The sequence below is a fragment of the Crocodylus porosus genome, unplaced genomic scaffold, assembly GCF_001723895.1.
Source record: "Crocodylus porosus isolate Cpor-Errol unplaced genomic scaffold, CroPor_comp1, whole genome shotgun sequence".
NCBI classification, from domain to species: Eukaryota; Metazoa; Chordata; order Crocodylia; family Crocodylidae; genus Crocodylus; species Crocodylus porosus.
This window is the reverse complement of record NW_017728948.1, coordinates 20,055,881-20,073,696: the sequence shown is the minus strand read 5'-3', so window position 1 is coordinate 20,073,696 and position 17,816 is coordinate 20,055,881. Positions and strand designations below refer to the sequence as shown.

The window sequence follows — 17,816 nt, the reverse complement described above, 5'->3', positions numbered from 1 at the left end:
AGCCTCCACAAGAGAAGGCTGAGGGGGGATCTAGTGGCCTGTTACAAACTAGTCAGAGGGGACCAGCAGGCATTGGAAGAGTTCCTGCTCCCCTGAGCACTACCAGGAGTGACCAGGAATAACGGTCACAAGCTGGCAGAGGGTAAATTCAGATTAGACATCAGGAGGCACTACTTCACGGTCATGGCGGCTAGGATCTGGAACCAACTTCCAAGAGAAGTGGTGCTGGCTCCTGCTTTGGGGGTCTTTAAGACAAGGCTTGACAATCACCTTGCTGGGGTTGTTTGACCCCAGTACTCTTTCCTTCCATGGCAGGGGATCGGACTTGATGATCTGCTCAGGTCCCTTCTGCCCTGCTAACTATGAAACCATGAATCTAATACAATTCAACTTCCAGACTCTTTATATTTACATAGCTTTGATATTCCAAACAATGTGTTTTAAATGCTACAAAATTTCCTTCAAGTGTTCCTACCACTTAAGACAATCATCCAGGTAAAACATGTTTTTATTATTATTTGTTATTATTATTATTTATTATTATATATTAACCTAAGTTGCTCAGGATGAATAAAGAGTCCAAGATGGTACTAGATATAATTTTGTAAGAGATATGGCCTCTGGATGTAGCAGGGTCTGGTTTCCAAAACGAAGACCTTAAATAAACATAGTTTAGGTTTTTTATTTTAGCACAAACAAATTAAATGAAAAAAACCCCCCCAACAACCCAATCTGTGTTGTTCATTTTTTGTAAAGCTTATGCCCAACTAGCCTCAAAAGATATTCCAGTAGCCCAAATCAGTGAGATCCTTAGTCTGTGTAATATGTACTGTCCTTCCAAATACTGTGACGGCCACATATTATGCCCCTTTTTTCTGCTACCCATTGTAGACAATATTTTGATCAGTGATTATCTTTGTTATGTATGTATGCGATGCTTAGTGCACAGTGCAGGATGGGGCTGGGCTGGGGATAGGGGCAGGCTTGTGCTTGACTGAAACCTTTTGGGGGCACTGTCATAATTTTAATCAATAAGCAGATTATTATACAGTAATCAAGAAGCACCTATTAAACCCAGAGATGTGTTACGGTTTAGGGTGATGCAATTTTGGTAGTGGGGCAGGAAAGAGGGAAATTGCATACCACAGAGCATACCATACCGGAGTTTATTACTAATGGGTGTCATGTTTACATGTGCACCCAGGACCATAACATGTTGAGCTGGGTCAGAGCAGCCCCAGCCAGCACCATCAGTGTCTACATGTGAATTGCTATGCAATAAAGAACTCTGCCACAGGTTTGTATTTGTACAAGTACTATCCTATGGCAGAGTAAGTTAGTTTACTGTGGCCTAACAAGGCCCCAAATGTAGACATGGAGACTTTACTGTGGAGCTAATTAGGCAGCTCTGCAGTAAAAGTCTTGTATAGATGTGCCCACTGAGAGCAGGATAGGATTCATTTCTATAATAGGTCCTATTTTCTTCCCATGTTAGGTTCCTGACTTCTGAACTTGACTTTCCCCACTATACTTTTCTGCCAAGTTCAGCCCTTCTGAAATAGTAGGAAGCACCAAGGGGAATATGGAAGTAGAAGAAACTGCAGTTGATGGCTAGACAATGTTGGATAGGGCCCAAGGAGCTCAGCACTGGTAGGCAGACCACATTGGGAACTGTATAGAAGAAGCTTCTTCTACTGCTTCTTTTATTGTGCGATCCTATATAAGAGGTAGAATTAGTGGGCTCCCCACAGAGTGAAGGATGTCAGAAAGGGAGGAAGTTCAGGTGTGGGGATCATGGTATTGTGGCAGAATTGCAGATGAGAGAAACAAGAACAAAAATGGCTGTACTTCTGTCCTTCACATACCTGCTCTTGTAAACCTCTCATGAGCCACACTGTTTCTTCCCAGGTAAATCATTATATCACATGGATTAACCTGTATATTCCCATCCTGGGGTTAAGCCTCAAAACCGCCATTTCTGAGCAGGAAAAAGTGATAAAATAAAAAAGAGGTGATAAAACAAAATATATTTGAAACTGCGGAAAATAAAATACACCTTGCTTAATCATCCACAACCAAGTTCTACTTGAAAATGCTAACTTGTGACTCCTTGATATTTGCAATTGTTGCAGGGACAGAATTTGTCTCAGTGTGATCTTCATGTATTTCCCTTGCCTATTTTGCCTCCTCCTCCTCTAAGGAGCAAGAGAGGTGGCAGTACTCAATAAATCATAGAATCGTAGAAGTCTAGGGTTGGAAGGGACCTCTGGAAGTCATCTAATCCAACCCCTTGCTCAAAGCAGGACCATTCCTAACTAGATCATCCCATCCAAAGCTTTGTCTAGTCAGGTTTTGAAAACCTCCAAGGATGGAGCTTCTATCACCCCTCTGGGTGGCCTGTTCTGGTGTTTTACTACCCTCCTAGTGAGAAAATTCTTCCTAATATCTAACCTAAACTTCCTACACTGCGACTTGAAACTGTTGCTCCTTGTTTGGTCATCTGCCACCACTGAGAACAGTCTAGCTCCATCCTGATTTGAACTCCTCTTCGGGTAGTTGGAAGCTGCTATTGAGTTCTCCCTCAGTCTCTTCTTCTCTAGACTAAGTCCAGTTCCCCCAGTCATTCCTTATAAGTCATGTCCTTCATCCCTCTCACCATTTTTGTCACCCTCTACTGGACTGTCTCCAATTTGTCCACATCCTTTCTGTAGAGGGGGACCCAAAACTGAACACAGTACTCCAGATGTGGCCTCATCAGTGCTGAATAGAGATGAATAATCACTTCCCTCAATCTTCTGGCAACACTCCTACTAATGCAGCCCAGTATGTTGTTAGCCTTCTTGGCAACAATGGCACACTGCTGGCTCATATTCAGCTTATCGTCCACTGTAATCCCCAGGTCCCTTTCTGCAAAGCTGCTGCCCAGCCACTCAGCTCCCAGCCTGTACCCGTTCATGGGATTGTTCTGTCTTAAGTGCAGGACTTTGCACTTGTTGAACCTCATGAGATTCGTTTTGGCCCAATCCTGCAATTTATCTAAGTCACTCTGTAGCCTAGCCCTACCCTCTAGCATATCTGCTACTCCCCACAGCGTGGGGTCATCTGCAAACTTGCTGAGGGTGCTCTCTGTACCATGTTTCAGGTCACTGATAAAGACATTGAGCAAAACCAGCCTCAGGACTGACCCTTGGGGCACTCCACTTGATAACAGCTCCCAACTAAACATTGAGCCATTGATTACTATTCCCTGAGCCCAATGCTCCAACCAGTTTTCTATCTATCTTATATTCCATTCATGCAACCTGTACTTCTTTAGCTTGCCTGGGAGAATGTTGTGGGAGTCTGTATCAAAAGCCTTTCTAAAATCAAGGTATACCACATCCATCCGTCTCCCTGCATCCACATAGCCAGTCATCTCATCATAGAAGGCAATCAGGTTGGTCAGGCATGATTTGCCCCTGGTGAACCCATGCTGACTGTTCCCCATCACCTTCTCCTCCAAATGCTTAGAAATGTAACCCTTGTGTTCTTTTCTTTCATGTCTAGGTAATCTGGGTTCCCAGCTGGTTGAGTATAAAGAAGAAATGTACATAACATCTGATTGTGGGAATACCTGGCGCCAAGTAAGTCAGCAGAAATGATAAGAGCTATATCCTAATAATTTTAAGTGGCATATTATCATCATTTTTATTGTTATACCCATCCCATTTAATGTATTTACTTATTCATTCTGCACACAGTCTGTTTTTGAGATAAGTAGCTGTTATTATCTGTGAAACAGAGGAAGAGTAAGGGGAAGATTTTCAAAGGCACTAATGAGAGTTATACTACGTACTCATTACTGTTTAAAATAGGTTGCCTATTTTGTAAATGTGAATATCTCCTCATAAGTAATTTAAACATGGAGTGTGAGAAGACCCCAGTGACCTGTCTCTAACCTTAACTCTGCTCTCAAATGAGGATGAGGGAAGACATAAAGAAAAACCCCTAGAAGATGCATTTTTAATATAGTTTAATCTAATCTGTTACCACAACAATCTTTAATTATAATCTTACAGTAATTGCATAGTGTCATTAGAATTCTGAATTTTCTCTGATTACAGTGCTTTGTTTTAGGTTAATTGCCAGATGCCAGTAATGTATTTAATCCTTAACCACTTTCAATCTTAACTCTATTTAAATATAGTTTAGTTTAGGTTGGAGGTAGTGCTTTTCCTTTATTTTGTTTATGTCTAGCAGTGTTAAATAAATAATACAATAATATAGTAATATAATAAAGATGATGTTAAAGAGGATAGGGAAGTATTAAAACACTTAAACAACTGTCACAGAGAGGAACTGGTAACAAGAGAAATGTGTCATAAAATGTTTCTATTTCAATTAAAAAAAATAATTGAAACACTATTGTATAATATTGAGTGAAAATATCATGCAATTTTGCTAGTATATGTGAACCAGCAAGGGTAACACTGGTCACTATAGTTTTGCTCTGAACTTAATTATACCATAATAGCAACAGATGATGTAACAACACATAGAACAACTATTTTAAAATAAATGCATTTTTGTCACACTAACATTACTTTACTTTCAAAAATTAAGATTTTATGCCAGATAATTTCTAAGTGGACATTTAAATATAAAAGCCTTCTAGGATTTATAGTAGGGTTTTATCTCTATGTGAAAAGGAGTGCTGCAGTCCTTATAATGGCATTTAGTTGACCTCTTTAGTGCTGCCATTTACCAAGACTAGTTTTTCCTGTGTGAGGAAAGGAAGAGACAAAAGGGGCTGGCATTCATGTTCCCCTGTTTCCAGTTGCAAGGCACTTAACTTACTGAGATAAAATTGGGTTTATTTGGGTGATTTTTCACTAGATCTAATGTTACATACAACTTCTGATCCCCATTACAACAATCAAAATGAAAAATTCCACTGATTTCTCTATTTTAATTAAACCTGTCATGAAAGCTTTGAAAGATCTTATTAAATCTTCATATTGGTAGCCACAAAGACTACACAGATTATTGTGTATGTTTTATGACCCCATTATTTGTGATCTGTCTGATCTTTGTGAAGGCAGCTCTACATTTTCTTTCTCTAGTTAAATTTGTGAAGCTAAAGACAGAGCATCAGCAATTAGATGACACTGCAATTATTTAGACAATTAATTATGGGTCTCTGGGGCTTGCATAAGCAGAGCTTATGTTTTTGCCACAGTTCATTGGATGGATTCAAGCCACTGACTTGGCAAGTTGGCAGTTGCAGCGGCTGTGTACTTGTTACTGCCCTACACCTTTGTCACATCCCACACTGCACAGCCCTGCATTGCCACAGAGCCATCTGCAGACTCTCTTAGAGGAAAACAAGATACAATTGTACATCTTGAGCACAAGAAATTATTAGAGCAATATAGAACAGTTAATACATAAGAGAAAGGACTAAAGCCAGTAGAAACAACATGAGTAATGCAGATATAAAACACCATCCTGGAGGAAAAGATCAGTTCTTGAAATATTGGTGCCTGGAATCATATATCTGTCTATCTATTATAGATAGATAGATTGATCAAAAAAAGGAACTCAAAGACCACCTAGCTGATTTTCTTGCACTGAGACAGAGGTAAGATTGCCCAGACCATCCCTGATAGATGTTTGTTTAATCTGTTCTTAACAATCCCCAATGAAAGCTGATATCCACATCCTCATAGGTAGCCCATTCCTGTGCTTCACTGCCCTTATGCTTTGAACAGATGTCACCTTTGTCATGGGGAAAAATGAGAAAATGTCACAAATGCTGCTCTTGTGGGACAATCTCCAAAATGATATGTGCAGTAAGGGGTATTAACAGTTTGTCCCACGCTATTCCAAAGGATGTCTGAAAAGTTGTCCCGTTATATCATTGTGGGAGAGGCAAGGCAGTTGGTTCTCCAGCATCCCACAATGCAGTACTTCATTCCTAGTCCTGGCACTTCTTGAACTCTGTGTGGCTGCTCTAGCCCTGATCACAGAACTCTGCTGAACAGAGATGCAAGTCCCTAATAGCTACTGTCACCTAAGATCAACATTGGAGACTGCATCCACTAAAACAACCTCAAACACCACCAGTCCCCAGGACCTCCATCTACTTAACCAGCCAGTTGTTGGAGAAGTCATTGGACACATCTACTACTTGCTTACTAAGGAAGGTTCATACCATCATATCTCTACACATCCATCCATCCTTCCTCTGCCATGGCCTTTCAATTTCAGTGCAGTGTCTTAAACAAGCATTGAAATAAGAGGATCAGGTAGGACGCAGTGGAACTCATCACTGTCTGGAGTGAGATTGAGAACTGGTAGGTCTTTCAGCCAAGCTATTGGAACAAGCAGTCTTTGCATTGATTGTGAAGGGAAAGGCAGAGAACTGGGTCCAATCCTGGTCTAAGTGCAAGGTACCGAAGCAGTAATTTATAAGCACATGGGACAGCAGCCATATGTCAGGTGCGTGTGGAGTCACATGCACCTACTACAAGGAAGACTCCTACATCTTTATTCAACAACATGTTGGGGGCAAAAATGTGGTGGACGGAGTGGCTCATGTTGCCCAGGAATGATAAAAACTCCAACACAACTGTGGTCAAAGTCACGCAACCATTGCAGGCCAGCACAGCAGTACTGAAAATGAGTCAGACTGGGGATTTGCTGGTCCTCCTGCTGAGATGTATGGACTTGCTGGCCATGTGCCTAAGCCATGCAAACGCTGCAATAGACCCAGGGTGGGACAGTGAGGGCCTGGAGTTTCCTGCCCGACCCCCTATGCTCAGCATCCTAACCAGCCTTCTCCCAACAGGGACTCCATACCCCAGAAGACCCAGTATGTGACAGTTCAAGTCCCACTTCTAGGGGTGGTAAGTGGCAACCTCTCCTTACCCATTATGGTTGGGTAAGGAGAGGTTGGGCAATGAGTGGGGGCTGGCAGGTAAGGAGACAGAGTGCTCTGGAATCTCAATGGCTCTCTGGGTAGTTAAACCAACACCTTTTTCCCCAAAAGTGCAGTTTGTGTCTGTGCTCAGATCACATGCCTGTGGACTTCCCTGTCATGCCACCCCCCATGTATGCTAATAGGCACTTTAGACAAAGTGGAAAATTCATGGAACTCATCTTTGTGTTTCGGAGGGGTATCTGTAACAGTCATCAAACCATCACTGTGTTGCGGATCCCAAACCACAAACCTGTGGGTGTGACATTCACTGTATGTATGGGGCAGGAGTATTCAGGGGCATGATAAGCACCAAAAAAACCCAGCTGCTTAATGCATCATCTGTCTGTCTAAGCACCAGCTGTTTCCCCCTCCCTCCTACCCTCCAGCCAGGATTTGGCTTCTGCAGCCCAGTGTTGATCAAAAAGCACAACAGGGAGGAAATGTGCACAGCCAGCTAAAGCTATTCCTCCTTCCCTGTTTATCTCCTTCTCACCATCCAGGTCTAGAGGAGCCCATAACCTTGCACAGCTCAGTCTTTCACTACCTTTCTTCCTTCCCTTCCTTCCATGTTCCTGGGAGCACAGATCATTTCCCTTTCCTGATTATTTCTCCATCCTAACATGCCCATCCTGCACACTCTCCCTCCTTCCCCCAGCAACAACTATATGAGAGCATGAGTTCAGTTGACAGTGTTTAATTAGATACATGACATCATTCTGTGATTCACTGTTCTGACCCTCAGTCTGGAGGCTGGAAAAGTGGTCAGCCAGCACTTCTCATGCACATACAGTGCCAGAAACCTGGTCTCCATTTGGCAGTTCTCAGGTACGGCTTCTGTAGAGGCAGGGGCACTCCACCCTGACTGTTGGGAGCTCTGAGCAAATAATTTGTTCTCCATGTGGCTTTCCAGATGTTGTGCAGCTTGCTTCCAGAGATCACAAAACAGGGCACAGTGTGCTTGTTGGCTTCTGTGTGTGTCCTCAGGCACCTCCAGCAAGCCTTGAGGTGCCTGTATGCACACTCCACAGCCATCCTGCAGCTGCTGAGCTGACAGTTAACAGTTCCTTCAAGCATCCAGTGAAGAGCTTATCAGCCAGGGGTGTAGTGGGTAGGTAGGGTCCCTGATTAGTAGTCACATAGTCTATACATTAGTAGTTACTCTGTCAACCTAGGGACCTCTCTTCACTCCATCAAATCATGGAAGAGGGAGCTCCTAAATATCCTGGCATTGATTACCCTGCATGATCTGCCAGTATTTACATGTGTGAAGTGCCTACAGTGGTCCACAGCTTCCTGAGGCACAGCCAAGTACCCTTTCTGTTTGCTGAATTCACAGCCATGATGCACAAGGGAAAGGATAGGGAATGTGTGTGCCATTGACAGCACCAGCACAACTGGGTAACCCCAAGTGGGTAAGCCCATCCACAATCTCCTGTGGGTCAGCAAGGTACATAATGTGCAGGGTCATCACCTGTTGGATTGCTAGACACACCTCCCATGTTGCTTCTCCAGCTATCAACTTGCCAATGACAAAATGATTTGCTATGGACTGAAGGCTAGCTGGGGTCACAAGTTTCTGTATAGTGATGGCAACATACTTCTCCATGGATAAAGATGCCTGCATCACTGTTGTCCAGCACTATGTGTGTGCCCTTTCCATGAAGGTGCCCCTGGGCATGTGGCAACTTGCATGCCACTGCTTCTTGTTCAGGTGGCCATGATGATCCACTCCCGCCAGTCTCTACTCATCTCTCTGACCCATAAATGCAGCTTTGTGATTTGGAGCAACTTCCATGTTTGCTTGGCCACAATATGCTGACCTGTGGCCAGAGCTGACCCAAGCAGAGTGTGGGGCTTGGGACAAATCAGTCCATGCGGGGCCCCACCCCCACTCCAATCTGGACCCCGGATCCAAAGAAGCTGCCGCCACTGATGCCAGTGGTGGCATCGGTGGCGGGGGTAACAAGCAGCTGGATGTGGAGCCACTGCTCTGCCTGGCTCTGCACCACTGCTGCTCTGCCCCACACCTGCCCTCCACCCAGGGTGGTCGCCCCGATTTGGACCCCGCTAGGGACGGCCCTGACTGTGGCCAAAATATCTTCAAGATGGCGGCTTGTACTACAGATTAGGAGTTGAACATAGTCATTGTTTGGCAGCATGCACATGCATGAACCTTTCCCCTGCAAGTGCTGCTTCCTCATTCTTAGTGCTAGTGGAAATAGTCATGGCAGCCATCAAGCCCACTGATGTCACCCTTTTCCAATCAATTTTAATCTGGCTGCTGAAGTATGCTGTCTCTGGCCACCTGCTGGCAGGAGAATGGTGGTGCATTCAGGTGCTCTAAGCTTGTGGCAACGTGTGAACATGCTGATCCTACAACTTCTTCATTCTGGGACAAGTAGTTCAAACAGTCCTACAATAAATGTGACATCTGTTTATATTCTTAGTGCCAAAAGGATTGGCCAAGTAGCTAGCCTAAATCATTTTGGCTGACATTCAAGCCCATTTCTTCTTTTCCTTCTCCCAGTGGGGAAGGAAGGAACTGGACATTGCTCTTTATAATAGCCTTTTATATATCAAAAAAGTTATCATGCCTACCCTTAGCATTCTTTTTCTACAGAGAACAATTCCAGTTTCTTCAGTCTTTTGCTTATGTCCCATTTTCTATAACTCTGATCATTTTCATTGTTTTTCTCTAGATTCTCTCAGTTTGTCTACATCTCTCCTAAAGTGATGATCAAAACTGAACACCGTAACACTAGCTCTAAGAAGAGAGAAATAATTATCTCCTGTATCTTGCAAATGTATCTCAGAATGAAATTAGTTTCATTTGTTAGATCACATGGTTGATTCATATTCATTTTTGTGATCCATTAGAACCTTATTTGTGGTACTGCTGCCTTGCCAGTTAATCCCCATTTTGTATTCGTGCCTTTGATTTTTCCTTCCTAAGTGTGGTACTTTGCACTTGTTTTTGTAGAATTTCATCTTGTTCATTTCAGGCCATCTCTCCAATTTATCTACCTCACTTGGAATTCTAATAGTTTCTTGCAGTCCCTCCCAATGTGGTAGCAGCTGCAGATTAGTTTAAGTTACTCCCTATTAGTGCAAATATCAAATAGATCCAAAACCAGGACAGATCTCTGTGGAATCCACCTTAGATATCCTCTAGTCTGCCAATGTATCACTGATAACTAATCTGTGAGAGTAGGCTGAAATGTCCTCCAGTTTGATAGTGAACCATTTGAGCATTGCTTTTCAACTAGCTGCACACCCACCTTGTATTGATTTCCTCTAGACCAGGGGTTCCCAAACTGTAGTACTATGATAGACATCTCTGGGGTGTATGTGGGAGAAATTGTGTAATGGTAGATTCAGTTTTCATTATAACAACAATAATTGGCATTTAGGGGGTTAAAATATAAAATGTATGCTGGTAGCGGTACACAGGCTGCTGGTAAATTTGGAAGGAGTTACACAATAAGAAAAAGTTTGGGAACGTCTACACCATATTTCCTGTGTTTAGAGATAAGAATGCCATGTGACAAATGTCAAAAACCTTACTAAAATCAAGATGTCACCTGGAATTTAGTAAATAAAGAGAAATGAACAAAGAAAGGTTAATTTGAAAAAAAAACACAAAAATGTGATAAATGTCAAAGAAAGTATAAATGAGACAGGAAGATATGGTTCAAATAAGGCAAACATAGCATAGTTATAGTGGGTTTGGGGACAACTTTGGGCCCATCACACCAAGAAAAATAGCATATTAAAATGTGAAAGATGAACTGCCAAATCAATATTAAATAGATATAAGCCAAAACGAGGTGAAAATGAAGATCATCTTTGAATAGGATTCTTTTCTCACCCTGGTTCTATATCACCTTCTTTTGGCCTCTTTGGTTAGCTTTCCATGCTCCATATTTTTAACAGGCTCTGGCTTAATTAGTGTTGAGGATGACCTTATTGTTTTTCTTAGCACTGATTTATTGTAGTATAATACAATAGTACTGATATTGACCTTGGGGCCATGCAGACATATAGGAAGAGATGGTTTTGGTCCACAGAGCTTGTAGACTAAATACACAGAAATACTTCTTTTATCTAAAGGGTACTTAATGCAAAAACGTAAGCTGCGCTGAGAGCTGAGGTCTGGACCCAGGGCTGAATTCACTGGGCCACAGAGTCAGACTTCCTCTTGCTTGTTTCTTCTGGCTCCACATATCTTTCCCTTTTGCTATGGGCCAATATCAACAGGAGGGATAAAGGGTGCCCTCAGCCCTCGTTAGCCTGTGACCTGGAGACTGGGGCACTGTTTTGGGTAAGAGAAGACATTGGTTCAAACCTTACTGGCTGAGGAGGGCCTGGAACCTAAACCTCCTACTTCCTGGGCGAGGACCCTAACCAGTAGGCTAAAACGTGGGTGGGTTTCCAATTCTACTTCTCTTTACAAATATGGATTAGACACTAAAATCTTTGTAAGAAGCATTTGTACATCTGGGAGGTGAAATAGGATCTTGATTTGAGCAGAAATTTAGACAAGATTTGGATCAGGATCCATAGTTCCCTTGCTTATCTTACTGCATCTGACCTGATCACTTTGAAGTGCATCTGAAATTAATATCTATCCATTACTGAATGCTTTGTTAAAATATTCATTTGAATGTAACAAGAAGACAGGACTATAAATATCTCTTACGCTGGTCTGCAATTGGCAAGATACAAAGGCTTTTGCAACTTAAATATTCCTTTTAAATAAGGAAAGAAAGTACAGCTGGCCAATAAGGTTTTAACTAGGTTCTTCCTGCCTTTTTTAATACTGAATTATTCTTAGAAATACATTTGGATGTGTTGGGAGGTAAAGGCTTTTCTTCAGTACTTCAGACTTTCAATGATATGGCTTTAAAATGAATAAAGAGAAGAATTTAGCATTGTCAGTATTTTTCAATTACAAAGGTGAAGCAAAACAAACCATTGTCTATTTCACCTTTTCTTTTGTCAAGCCATATGATGGGTTAAAAGTATATTTTATATTTCCATGGGGTATGCATTAACTCCCACTTTATGTCCTGCTGCCATGTCAAAGAAAGCTTCATGGACTGCAGGAGGAAGCAAACCTCAGATGTATAAAGTAAATGTATTTATTTATTTATTGTTTCCAGTGATGCAGAGTAAGCTTTTGGGATTTTTTTTTCTTTCCTTCAACTCGTTTCATCAGTTACTTCAGATCTGGGCTTTCAAAGAATGTTTTTAATCTTCATTTTATGCCTCTTTTAAGTCTTCTGTATACATAGATCAATAGTTACCTGGGAATGCGTTGTAAGATAGCCAAAGATTTTCTTATACGTAAAATATAAAGTAACTCTGTGTCTCAGATATCATCATGTACTAACAGTTGATAAATCTCTTCTTTGTAACCACTATACCCTCATTTCCATTTGGCTAGTTGGCTGCATTTTCAATAGCTTATGATCAGCCAGAATAATGAGAATCAGGAATTCTTCCAATGGGGTTTTCTTCTGTGATTTATTGAACTGTGGGAATGGAAAAAACCACATTTGTCCTTGAATATGTCCTTATCAGTACATCTCCCTTGTATCACTGAGTCAGCATCACATAGCCTGACCATTCAGAACTCAGAGCGACCCATTAACATCATACAAAGTTTGAAGTTAGACAAACACACTATTAATAGTAAACGCTACACAGGAAACAAAACTCATGCCAGGTGCATTATAGACTTCATACCTTAGAGAGTGTGTTAGAATCTCATGGGCAGAAATATTTTTTTTGTTTTTCTTGATATTATACTACAAGGCATGCTGTTTTCTAATGCCAATAAACTATATGACAACTATTCTAAGTAAGGTTATAAGTCACAAAAAGCTATATAAAGGGTCAGGAATGGCATTGTGAGTACACATCTGGACTGAGATCATTATAGGTTGTTTAACCTGACTGTGGTTTGAACCTGAACATACCCTGATTTATTACCTTAAATTTCATTTTCAATTTAGAGAAATCCACAGCTTAGAGAAATCAATTCACATTATGTAACCAGCTTTATAATAATTGTGTACATTACTGGATAAAACTAATTCTTACATACTATTGAGTTTAAAAAAAAGTAGACAGCTCCAAACAGCTAAAACCTCATAATTGTTTTAATCATGTTTCAAGAATGCGTTTTATTTTTGATGGCTTAGACACCTGTTCAGTTGCTCTTTTGTTGTCCTCTTTCTAGGTTTTTGAAGAAGAACATCATATCTTGTATCTGGACCATGGTGGAGTTATTGTGGCCATCAAAGACACTTCTATCCCTCTGAAAATACTCAAGTAATGCTCCAGTCAGTTATAGTACAGCTATTACAAATTTAAGACCTCAAATATAGCTTGGAGTTTAAAATGAGCATTTCAGTATGTATGAATTAGAAACCCAGGTGGAGTCACCTTAATTTAACATTCATTAAACCAACAAACTGCAAATGAACATTTTGTTAAAGGTTACCTAGTGATGCCATTAAAACAATGATTAGTAATAATATTGACTTGCATCAATCTAGGCCTTTCAAAACGCTCCCAAAGTATAACTTACATGTGGGGATCTCGTAATTCACCACTGAAATGCTGTAACTTGACAGTATATGATGAATTTGAAGTGAGGTTTGGGGTCAACAATGAAATTACTGCAGGAGTATTTAGGTAGATAGACTATAACTATCCACATTGGAATCTGGCAATGGTCTGAACTTCTGGCTTTTCTAAGAGTAATGGACATGAATTGATCACAAACACTTTGTTCTCTGCTTTACATACTACTAATAATATTTACTCATGATGCTTATACCAGTTTGGGTATATGACCAGTTGTCTGGAGAAAAGGATAATGTTAATAAAACATTTGAGAGACTGGGACTAAATTTAGAAAAGAGAAGGGATTTCTGGAGTCACAGTGTTTGGGTGCAGAAAGAAAATGTAGCCTGAACATTAACTTATGTTTTAATTCACACTGTCTTGTCCTTTCAACATCATTAGAAACCACTTGACAAAAAGGGAGAATTTGTGAAATGTGATAGTGTTTGTAGTCTTGGTAGTGTTGGAGTGACGTTATAGCTAAAATGATCCAGGAATTATGTGAAAATAGTCTTTATAGTTCAGACACCTCTCACAACAATAAACTTAGTAAAATGAAACCAATAATAGGCTCTTAGGAAGATAGCAGGATAGTGCAGTGACAACCTTCAGCACTGACATAACTGAGACAGTCTGGTCATGCAGCCTGCAGCCAGTTTAACAGTAACATTGTTTAATGAAGATGTCAAGCCCTTGGATTTGCTGTTAAGGGAGGCATCACATTTACTTTGTTATTTTAACTAGGCAAACAACTGAATTTTGAGTACAACTATTTTAAGATTTCATTCAAATTGTAATACAATAATAATGAGGATATTTGTTAAAGAACTGCAGTGAACAGAAGGCATTTCTCTTTTTACAGATTCAGCATTGATGAGGGCCAGACATGGAGTACACATAATTTTACCAGCACTTCAGTTTTTGTAGACGGACTACTCAGTGAACCTGGAGATGAGACATTAGTCATGACGTAAGTCACTATTCATTCAGGCTACCCTTCAGTGTTTAACCTTGAACTCAAGTGGTCTATGAATCAGTGGCTTTGGTGGCTTGCAATCAAATGAGCTTTTACAATGAGCAGGTCTGAACAGCACTTTAATGCAAGCCTGCCCAAAGTCAAACATTTCAACTGTAAACATGAAGTGTAGTGTTTTATATTTTGTGTTTCATAGTCATGACCTGGAACAGTGGGGAATAATGGGTGTAAATGCACATTTGAAAATGGTAGGTAAAAATCATCATCTTCCATATTTTTGTTCTGTTTCTTGCAGTCCCTAAGGTGTTGTTTCTAATAATAGGTTCCTAGCTTTTTTTGTTATGGAAATTATCTTCTCCTAGTAAACCAATAAACTGTTGTCTTAGTAACCTAGCATTGCAGTAAATGATGTCTAACCAAGTACCCTGGAATGAATACACAGTCTTACCACTTCTCTGTAGTTATTGTGGTATATGCTATTAATAGAATTTTAAATAAGCATGCAGTACAACATTTGGTTCTTTAGCTGCGTTGCTCAAAAATCTGGGATAATTGGATCCAAGGGGTAGGCTTTTGTCCATCTAAACAAAAATACTCATATTTTTAAACCATCTGGAAGTAAGACTCAAAAGCCCAATTATAGACAAGAGCTTTGATAGTCCTTTCTGCATCCTTGTGTTGTCTTCAGGAATCATAGGAGAAGCAAGAAGAGGGCTTTCACCACCTTTGTACATATTTGGGGGCTGCTTAGGAGCTAGAAGCTTTACTACCATCTATTGATATAACCTCATTTCTATCCTTACTGGACTTGGAAAGTAGGCCAATTACATTGCATTTGACCAAGGACTAGATCTGGAGTTGCCATTAGACTTTTGAGCAGCTCTATACTTGTTGCCCTTCATTTGCACTGTATTGTTTAGAAGGAAATTGAAGCTTTCTCTTCAAAATTTCTCTCTTTTCCCCACCTTTTCTTCCATGCTACAATATATCTATACATAAAATATGTATGTATGTGCATATATATGTATGCATGCATATGTATATTTATTCTAATATGAGAGTGTGTTAACCTGAAAAGTACATTGAATTACCACAGGGATATTGCTTCTGGTAACTTGTTCAGAACCATATCAGGTATTTCTAGATAGCACTGAACTCTGCTGTGTAGAGATATTGTAGCAGGGAGCTTGGTGCTCCTGCTACTTTAAGGGAAGGCAGGCTGCAGGAGAGGCAGAACAGCAATCAAGGGAGCCATATATGACCCACAAGGAGCTAGGCTTTCAGGATATAAATCCAGGGCTGGAGCTAGGCAAAGCCATGAAGAGAAGAGCTTCTGAGCAGGAGAGCTGCATCAAGGCTCCTGACTAATACTTGAGCTGGGGTAGGCAAAACTGGTGGTTTAGGGACTGAGACTGTAGGGACAGTGAAGGTCTCAACTGACTCGGGATTGGGGCCAGGGCCTGAGGTATAGGGTCCATGGCCAAGGAGAAAGACCACAGCTGAAGAGGAATGAGAGCAGGCAGGGTCAGGGACCTGTAGCCCACAAGGGGCAAGAACCAGCATTAGGGACCCGTAGCCCAGGAAGGGCAAGAACCAGGGCTGGGCTGGGGGGGATGTGATGAAGTCTGTTGGAGGTAATGAGACCTGAGTCCTGGAGGAATAGAGAATGCAGGCCTGAGCCCAAGAGGGGCTGAGATTATTTGAGGTACAGAGGCCCAAGCCCAGGAAGGGCCAGGATGATTAAAGGCACAGGAGACAGGAGCCCCAGTAGTGGCAGAGATTGTTGCAGGTTTAGAGGCTCACATTGATTGGAGTTGATGCTGGGATGGGACATGGGTCTTAATGCCCAATGGGACTTAACACCCAATGACAAGGAATTGATTGTTTGTATTTGTGAGGCTTCGGCATGGCCAAAAGGGGAAATGAAGAGGCCTTAGTGCTTAAGGTGATGAGCAGTGACATCTGTGTTTAGATATATGCAATCTCACTTGGGTAGCCCTGGGACAGACTTCCTTTGTCTAAAAGGATAATTACTTCAAGATGTGGCAGGTGAGTTGAAGGGGAGATTGCCCAAAGAAAGTAAAGTTGATGAGGGATGATGGGGAGCTACCAGGGCATCATGACCACCCCTGGGACAGGACCTCATTGCACATATCCTTAGCCAAAATGGAGTTTAGAACTTGTTTTGTTAACTAGTGCTACCAAACTGTGGCATAAACAGCTTGGTCCGGTAAGGGAAGATAGTCAGGGAGTCATAATACCAGTCTCTCTTTTGGTAATTTTGAAGTACCCAGTTTTTAGAAACTTTGGGGGAACAAGAATCAATTTTTGTGAGCTTAGATCTGCCACTGTCACATGTCATAGATAAAAGATGCTGCTGAATTGTTTTTCCCTTTGTAGGCCCATTTACACAGTTTCAGAGATTATGGCATTAATATCGTAGTTAGATGGTTTAAAGAAAATAATCTGTACATGAATTTCATTGTAATTTCATCTATGTGTTTCATTGTTTCCATATCAATAGGTTCAGCATACACATCAAAAGTTTTTTTTTTAATTGGTAAACACATGAAGTCAGGCCAGATTTTGAGAGTGATTTCCAGAGTAGAACCACATTTTCAATCACTGTGAGCTCACATGTGAATAGTTAATCCTCACTGCTTCCAAAAATAATGGAAAGAAAGAGAAAATCTATTTTCAAGGCAAAAAGCACACATTTCCATAATTTCCATTGGTCCTGATTATAATTTATTCTTAGGGCTGTTTCCAAAAGGGAAAAGTCCTAGCTGATCTATACACAAATTTAATTTATGTGGGTAGTTATCACAGTGATGCACACAAGTGGGCATCACAGTGGGCATTTGTTTGCATAAATACCCAGATTTCAAGCATGTCTCTGCAGATTGCTCACACAAATGAGTTGCACATTCATTTTTCCCAGAGCCACAGGAAGAGTTAAATCTGGTAGGAATAACACCCAACAAGGATAAGCAACTTAAAAACCAATAGTCTCAGTCCCTTTCATTAAGAAAGACAAAAATGAAAGTGCAGTTACTGCCCATTCACTGTTGTTGGGGTGGTTTATGCATTTTCCGCTAAACAATACTTGGATGAAAATCCAAAATAACCCTTGAAGCAGGGATGAGATACCAAGAACCTGATGTCCAGCACAGTCTGAGGGGATTCCAGTCCACTTCCACTTTCCAGAAGAGTGCCCTAACTGCCAGGCTATAATCCAGGCTAGGA

General features: G+C 41.1%; 1 protein-coding gene across 6 annotated transcripts in view; it reads left to right on the top strand.

Moving 5' to 3' along the window:
- SORCS2 (sortilin related VPS10 domain containing receptor 2) overlaps nt 1-17,816 on the top strand; it is a 940,675-nt gene that overhangs the window by 846,711 nt on the left and 76,148 nt on the right. For all 6 annotated transcript variants that reach the window (XM_019553064.1, XM_019553063.1, XM_019553062.1 and 3 more), the window contains exons 12-14: nt 3,547-3,623; nt 13,206-13,297; nt 14,457-14,564. In XM_019553064.1, coding sequence (XP_019408609.1) covers nt 3,547-3,623; nt 13,206-13,297; nt 14,457-14,564 — 277 coding nt within the window. The remainder of the gene's footprint in view (nt 1-3,546; nt 3,624-13,205; nt 13,298-14,456; nt 14,565-17,816) is intronic.